Below are 8,561 nucleotides of genomic sequence, written 5' to 3' on the forward strand. Positions count from 1 at the left end.
ATGTCGCGTGCTCAGACGCACACAGATCAGTGATGTCTGAGCAGCTTGAATCCTCATTGGCCGGAAAGCTGACATGCTTCTGCCCATACAGAGCAGTGCAGCAGCCTTTTCTACCTTCAGAGTGAGACATCGAAAATACTATTAAAAGTACTTTCCAAAGTAAGCAGTTATGTTGGAGGCAACTTGTGTTTTACAATGTGATACACAACTGTTGCACTCTTAACAATCACAGTTTCACTAAAAGACCACGAAGCACAATCAATGATTCAGGAAGACGAGGTCATTTGTTTAAGCTAAAATATTTATTTGGTAAGGATATTCAAATGTGTTGTTTGAGTTATTTTTGCTGCATAAAAGTAGGTCTATTTATTTAATAAAACTGTAGAAAATACGTCTCCTGTTGTGAAAAGTAGTCTGGCTTTCCATTGTTTCCATGATTCAAAATAATGAACACTTACACTTACAAATACAAATATTACATAAAACAGTGGCTGTCATTCAAATGGAAAAACATTTTTTTTAGGGAGGGGAAAAAACTGAATGCCATTATCTCAAAGAATTCATCGATTCTCCTTTCGTAGATGCCAAAGTTATTGTGCAAATCGACACTTTCAAAGATGTGGTTCTTTACAGTCCTGCTCACCAGTGACCATACTGAAGCAGAATGTGAGAGAACATTTTATAGCTCTGGGAGCAGCGTGAGCTACGTGTTGCGCTGTCTTGGATTATGTCATGGTGTCCTGTCCTGGCGTGGCGTGGCGTGCAGTCCAAGGCTGAGCCCAGTGAGCGCTCTACTTGGGGAAGACGGTGACCACGTCGTAGCCCTCAGGAGGGGTCATTCGCTCGCGCGCGTGCTTCTCACAATAAATCTGGTCCTCCACAAAGAAATGTCCCTTCTGTTTTAGGTTGATGTCGCAGTCTGTACAGGTGTAGCACTCGGGGTGACGGAACTTGTCTCTCAGCTTTACCACCATCCCCCTGAAGCAGAGATATGAATGACACGTTAAACCTGACTGAAACAAATTCTGCAGTTTATCTAGACACTAATTCACAAAATGATTGAAATAATTAAGAGAAGTTTATATGGTACTGTAAAAAGTTTAGAGCTACATAACATGGCTCAAACTATTTGGACACCTGGATATTACACCCATTCATATGTGATTTTTGAGCATCTCAGTCAAAAACAATACAACAGCAAGAACAACAACATATTTAACAGCCTCCACTCTTCTGGAAAGGTTTTCCACAAATTTTCTGAACCCGGCTGCAGGAATTTACTCCTATTCAGCGACAAGAGCATTAGTGAGGTCCAACACTGATGTGTGGTGATAAGGCCTGGTGTTGGATGGTGTTGAACTCAGGGCTCGATACAGGCCAGTCAGGTTCCACATGAAAACACAGAAAAGCATTTATTTGTGGACCTGGCTATGTGCACACTATCATGTTGTAACAGGTAAAAGCACTCCCTATACTACTGCCACAAAGATGGAAGCACACTATTGTCTACACATCACTGCATGCTGTGGTACAATCTTTCTTAATTGGAGGGACCCAAAGCATGAAAAACTGAGCAAGAACTAAACTACACATATGTGAACAGGGTTTCCACATATATTCGTCCTTCTAACTCCAAAGTGTCAGCATTTTTATGCATGCCTTCAACACAGAACGACAGAAAAAAGGGAGAAGTAACAACCATCCTGGCCAGACATGAACCTGAGACATAACAGCTTATGGTCAGCATTAACCCCTAAGATACAGGGGTGCCCCACACGTGGCCCTTTATTGTATGTCATATGCCGATCAGGTTCTCATATATGATTAAATATACAAGATAACAGTTGAGGGTCTGTATAGAAAATGAAACATAACCTGAATCAGCTCTGATATATACTGTAATATTTTTTGTTCTACTACAAACAAGACAAAAGTGTGAATAGTTTGTAACACACTACCTTATATTTCAAATGTAAACAACAAAAACTAAAATAACCCTATAATCAAAAATGACGATTAAGAGTGTCTGGAGACATAACTACCCTCTACATTAGGAAGTGGATCTTAGTAGACTTGACTTGAACAAAAGCCCTCATTACACAGAGAAACTCCACAGATCTGAAGGGACACTCAATCCAAAACAGTGAAGCAGCAATAGGACTTCACCAAAAGAGCTGGTATGTTTGTTCTGTGGTCGTAACTTAATTCAGCCACAAGGTGGAGACAAACTCCACACAGTAATAGCAACACTCTGGGGCCCATGGTGTTGCATCACATTTTGTCACAATGTGGAAGTTTCCAAATGTAAAAACACGAAGTGAGATAAACAGCAGCTTTCACTGAACCTGCTGAGGGGACAAGTGAACACAGATCTAGGCTGATCTTGACGTTTGGATTCAATTAAGACATAAATGGCCCTGGTACACTTCCTCAGTGCTGCAAAATAAACAAAGACGAGCACAATAGTGAATCATAAAATACGTACACAATCCCAGATCCGCATTTGTCACATGATGGTAACTTGTCTGTGTTCCCCACAGATGATCCAATCTTTGTTGAGGGTGCTTTCACACTCCTGAACCCTGACGGTTTATCAGAGTCACCTATGAACATCAGACACACACAGATAAACTGTCAATCAGGCTTCACTCGTTCTTTTCACCAGATATGAGAGAAAAAAAAAAAAACACATAAAGAAATCTGTTATCTTATTAAAAATGAAAGATGACTGTGTGCCTTTAACACTGTAAAAGAAACATTTTGATAAAGCAGTGAGTAATAACTGGTATCCGTACCCGTCTCAAGAATCTCCTGAAGCACCTTGAAAGAAGCAGACTGTCGAGGAGGCTCATCAGACTCTTGGTTCTCCTGCAGCATCTTGTAAACCTCCGAATCTGCAGTTACAGGCGGCCGCTTGCCTGCCGGCGACGGATCTGAGGGAGCTCTACAAAGCAAGTGTGCACATTTCAGCATGTCTGAAGGAGCCACGGGATGCAAAAATGTCATGAGACAAAAAGCAAACACCTTGTCTTTTCATCATCCCTGTTGTTAATACATGAAGAATGAAACAGCTGCAAAGGTCCAAGAGACCACAAAACCTTTGCTTTTTGTGTCTCCTGCTTTTTTTCTCTCATGGACTTCTCTTAAATTATATTGTGTTATTGTTTGCTGGTTTTATCAGCTACATTAAATGATACGATTTTCTTCATTTATTTCATTATGGCTAAGTCAAAACTTCTACCTGCGTGACCATCATATCCTTATTACTAATGATTTGTAAAGAATATATCATTCTGCTTTTTTGGAGACGGCCTACAGGCTACTAAGTGATTCCAGCAGTTAAAAGCCAACCAACCAGTGACCTCTGCATGCATCCTTTTTCTTTCAAGATTAAACACTGGAGTTCTTTGATTAAAGTTTTAAAAGAGTACTTTTTGAAGTGAATGTCAGAGTGCATACAGTTAAGAAATATGGTCACAATGTGCCTTCTGTTCCTGAGTTATGGTCTTGAGTAAAGGCCAGAAAAGTGTTTTTGCAGAACATTATGATGTCACAGTGAGGCTGACCTTTGACTTTTTGGATTTAAAATGTCATCACTTCATTATTTATCCTTATTTTGTGTGGAATTTTGTCATTAGCGTATGAACTCTTTGAGTTATGGGCAAAAATGTTTTGTGTGTGTCGTCACTGTGACCTTGGACCACCAAACTCTAATCCGCTAATCATTGAGTCCTAGTGAATTTTTGTGCCAAGTTTGAAAAAATAATCCCTGCAGGCGTTCCTGAGATACTGCGTTCATGAGAATGGGACAGACCCATGTCCACCAGAAATACAACTGGCCGCTGTCGCTGGCATGGAGGCATAATATTGGGTAATGATAGATAAATCTGTTGGGGGTTGTTTCAACCAAATGGGCACTGAAACACAAGCAAAACACAGCAATAAAAAGTGGGCTATATGGAACATTAAGCTAAAGCGTGGAGGCAACTGTGAGGGAGGCGCAGCATGTTGTTAAGCTTTCACATGCTCGTTCTCGTTTAAAGGTGACGGCACGTGGACACACATTGGATTTTATAAAGTAAAGGAGAAACAGAGCAGAGTGAAGAAAGAGTATACACAAAGAATTAAAAGTTTTATGACAAAGGATCTGTGTCAGTATTCTGTCATTGAGGAGCAGAGGGTTTATGATATGGAGGAAAAAAATATTCATACATGTTGATTTACATTTTCTGAAAATTCAGTCAAGAAACTGCTGACCCTGCTGTGGGAGGGACACACAATTCACAACACAGTTCACAATCATGCTATTGTCATGTGGTCACACTGTGAGAAAATGAAGTGAAGTCAAAACAGCCATCAAAAATCATCACTGTATCAAGTTTTGGTCATTGCTGAGTGATGATGGCCCAAAGCCACGCAAGTAGCTTTGGAGCACTGTCAGACCACAGTAACCAAAGGACACTGGCACTGGACGGCCTTTGTGATGCAACACGTCACCCATCAAGTTTAAATATTGTAATCTAAAAGAAACAATCAAGCCTAAATGATTGATTTTGATGTTGGGACTCAAAAATATTGATTGTGTCACTGATCAGCAGCCTACAGAGAAATGAAAGCTCCACACTGACTGACTGACCCTTTAACAAACACCATTAGTATCACTTCAGGCGTGTCTTACTTGCGGCTGGGCTCATTAGCTGTAGCCACAGCTGAGTTGAAGTCCTGGATGTTCTCTGAAGAGTAGAGACCAGAGGGGCTGTTGTACTGGTTGGTCACGACCTTGGAGCCGAAGCTGGTGAACGGCAGAGCACTCCTGTTGTGGGTGGAGCCAATGTGTTTCACCTCCTGTGAAAATGAACGTGAAATTGTGTTGTTAAAGCTCTTTGAGAGCAGCCAAGCAACAGGTGCTGAGTGCAGGTAGCGGGTGTGTGTAACACAGCTCGCACGCTGTCTCAAACATTCAACACTTGACGCAACGGTGGTCACAACTTTTGACGTCTTCAGATGAACTTGTTGTGCATTTTTTTATGAGCTTGCACATGTACAAACATGCAGCTAATAATGCTGTCATGACACCAGACTTAAAAAATGTCAATAATACTATAAAATGTTTGTTCTTTAACAAAAATTCGTTCCTGTAGTATTATCTGTGTTGCCTTAGGTCGAAAATCTGCTCTGAAAATCTGACAGAATTGAAGTATCGATACTTTTGGCAACAATATTAGTCAACATTTGAAAACACCCAACCCCTGGTGTTTCCAACAATGAATTCAATAAAGTTGCAACTGCAGACTCTGAAAGCTGAGACTTAGAAACCCTGTTCAACTGAAAACGTCAAGTCAGCCTCCTAGCTGCTTCTAGTTTGAGTCCAAGTCACACATAATTTAGCAGGATAATGTATGACCATGGATTATGCCTTAATTATAGTTAACGGCCTTTAAAGACAAACACGTCACGACACTGGCATGCCATCGAAGTGGGCTCATAAATGCTAAATCTAGCTCATGCTTCACAGTGGGAAGACGGAAATGCCTTCAAATATAGCTCACGCTTCAAGCATCTCACATTCAAATTGCTGAATACTCCAGAGTCTCAGCAAACAGGCAAACGCACAAGAAGCTACCAGAGCAAGCATCGACCAATTTTCCAACAGCCTAAAAAGTACGAAGCAATGGTTTAAAGGAAAAAAAACAGTGAAGAGGCATCACAGTGACACACTCCAGACAAGAAACACGTGTTACTGTGTGTGTGAGAAAAATGCACAACATCTGTGAAACACACAGAGCCTGAGACGCATCACACCATTTCCTACATGAATTCGCACTTTGGCCTCAACTTTCCAGTCAGCGGGCAGGAACCGAGGCTTGCGTCAGAGCTTGGCTGATAAACTATCGTCTCCTAGGAAACCTCCTGTTGGGAAGTAAACAATGACTTCATCGTTGGCAGTATCGAGAGAGGGGAAAAAAAAAAAAAAACAACCCACAGGCCTTTGTGGGTGCAGTGGGAATGGACCGTGCAGGTTTCCAGAAACTGCGTGGCTACCTGCAAATGGGATTTCCTAATTTTCAATCTAATCCAGCTTTGATGTTGAGACAGAAGACACGCACCCTCGGCTCTGATGCAAGATTCATCTTGTATGGATGTGTCCTTCCTTCCTCAGATGAAAGCGGTGACCACATTTTAGCTTCTGACCTGCAGAAGAGGAAGGACAAGAAGCACTGTTGAAAAATGCTGAACCACAAAGCGATCCTACACTTAAATATAACATGCCTGATTGTTTTTTCCTGTTTGTGGGTGTGACATTACGGCCTGTGTCTTTGAATGCAACGCACTCCTTGCAGGTATGTTCTTTCGGTTGGCTTCATTGAGAGTTTACCCCACCCTGTGTTTAATACATTCCCTCTTAATTTCAGCAAACATATTTGCTTCAACCTGCCTGCTGAATCCATTACAACATCCCTGCTGCATGAAATCATCGGCTACCAGAGAGCTATGACGCAATGTGCCGACATGACAGAGAATTACAACACAGCTCAGCGCACATAAACTTCTCAAACCAAAGAATGCAGTGAAACAAAAGACAGACTCGCGCTTTAAAAAACAATGAATAAACACAACGTCACTCCCTGAACACCTGGATTGTGGCTGAGCTGTCTCATATTACTCAGTGTTTTTCAGGCCTGCAGCTATGCAGATCAGACTGGCACATGTTGCCACAGCCCACCTGTCTATGGAGAGCACCATCTCCTCTAAGCATCCCTTGATTTTGTTCTGCGCTTCCAAGTGAGTCATGTTCTCTGTCGGCTCTCCGTCGATAGCCAGGATCATGTCTCCCATACACAGGTTGGCCTGGGCAGCTTTACTGCCAGGGGTGACCTGCAACACAGGAGGCGCAATAATACTCAGCAACTTTTTTTGACAATAGGAATTTGGATTATACAGTTCTGCAGAGGTAAAGCTGTACTTTCATAAATTTCATCATGACTGTGGAAAACACAACTTTGCATTACGGCCAGAAATAATCTCACAGTCTGAAAATGTCTCATCTAATCAGATCTTAATTCTGCTGCTGCATTGTTTAACTTTGACCTTCAAGGACTCTCACACACATTTCAGTATTTACAGTACACACGGGCAAAGCCACTTGCAGAGAGGCGTTTTCAGCCAGCGGCTCAGCCTGAGAGTCGCCTCCAGGGCAGACACTCTATCGAGGACAAAGGCTTGAAGAGGGAGACTGTGGCAAAGTCCAGGAATTCCTAATCACTTTTCCATGGGTGGAGTGGACTGACCACTGCAACAACATTTACAACAGGAACAGTACACAGTGGAGTCATATTCTGAGTCCTGACTGTGACAGGAGTGTCAAACTGTAAAACACATGATGCCTAATAAAGCTTTGCACTGTTGTACAGTAGCAAAAAGCTGTCACTTTAATCAAGGGCTCTGGGGCGTTCATGGACACTCAGGGATGTCAAAACAAAGGACCGTTTGGATTTTTCCCCCCTTTACATTTAACTTTTAATTTGAAGTTAGGACTCAGAGTATACATTTGACATCCCAAATATGTAACAGGTCGTAGTCATGACAAAATACTGCTTTTTTTCAACTGCTGTTTTGTTTAACCTGTGCACTTAAGTTTACTATAAGGGTTTATAAAAACAAACAAAAACAACAATTCACCACCAAACAGACACAAATAACACAGGAATATCTTGTCTCATCTGTTTCTAGCTACATATAGGGCTGGAAGTACGAGTTATTACTGCAGGTAGCTGAAAGTACAAGAAAACCCCACACTAACAACACCAACACTACAGCTAACGTTAGCTACATTAGAGTGATATCAGTTTAGCATCTGTGACGCTGACGTTAGCCTTCTGTTAACAGTAGCTAACGTGAACTAACGTTAGCTTTCTATCACTCTGTCCTTCGGACAATCGAGGGAACAAGAAGTGAAAGTTTGGTCGGGACAAGCCCAGGTGTGGTTACGATGAATTACAAAGGCAGCTAACAGTAAAACTTACCCGGGAAATAGTCAGTGGCTGCTCGAAGTCCTTTCCCCCAACCAGCCTGAATCCCCAGGGTCCAGGACCCTGCACCACTACCCGCAGAGGCATACCGTCAAAGTTGTTTTTAAACAGAATCAACTGTTAAATGTGTTCAAAGATCTGTCTCAGTCCACCAGCTCACTTCCTACTGCCGACTGACATGTGCAGTGATCGGTGGTCAGACGCTTCGGCAGCCCTGGAGGAGGGGGTGGACCCTCAGGTTACAGTTGGACGAATGGGTTTTGAAGTTTCCACGCTGATAAGTGAGAGCACAAAGATCGTGTATTGAGGTGATGGATCACTCCGCGACGCGCGTGTGTGTGGAAGCTGTGAGGGGTTTTTGTCACAGGGGCCACAGTTAAAAACAACAACAGTCATGTAACAAAAAAAAAAATTAATTCATCTTACTATTGTCTATCCAAAGCCCAATGAAGCTTATTTGTCTGTGCCAAAAGCTTACACTAGTCACACTGTGTGACAGTTCTCACAATACAATAAACCTGGCCACTTTTG

General features: G+C 42.1%; 1 protein-coding gene across 1 annotated transcript; it reads right to left on the reverse strand.

The window, feature by feature from the left end:
• Positions 1-289: 289 nt before the first annotated feature.
• On the reverse strand, positions 290-8,241 carry pdlim1 (PDZ and LIM domain 1 (elfin)). Its single transcript, XM_041947208.1, has 7 exons — positions 8,025-8,241; positions 6,725-6,876; positions 6,108-6,192; positions 4,679-4,845; positions 2,796-2,944; positions 2,486-2,603; positions 290-978 (listed from the first exon to the last, which is right to left on the reverse strand). Exons 1-7 carry the CDS (start codon positions 8,115-8,117, stop codon positions 792-794), a joined length of 951 nt encoding a protein of 316 aa, XP_041803142.1. The 5' UTR covers positions 8,118-8,241; the 3' UTR covers positions 290-791.
• Positions 8,242-8,561: the final 320 nt, after the last annotated feature.

This window comes from Chelmon rostratus, chromosome 11 (genome assembly GCF_017976325.1).
Source record: "Chelmon rostratus isolate fCheRos1 chromosome 11, fCheRos1.pri, whole genome shotgun sequence".
NCBI lineage: Eukaryota > Metazoa > Chordata > Actinopteri > Chaetodontiformes > Chaetodontidae > Chelmon > Chelmon rostratus.

Coding starts and splice junctions, on each gene's coding strand:
- pdlim1 (XM_041947208.1), bottom strand. CDS start 8,117: ATGCCTCTGCGGGTAGTGGTGCAGGGTCCTGGACCCTGGGGATTCAGG. Junction 6,877..8,024: donor AGCCACTGACTATTTCCCGG/GTAAGTTTTACT, acceptor CCTGTGTTGCAG/GTCACCCCTGGCAGTAAAGC. Junction 2,604..2,795: donor TCAGGAGATTCTTGAGACGG/GTACGGATACCA, acceptor TGATGTTCATAG/GTGACTCTGATAAACCGTCA.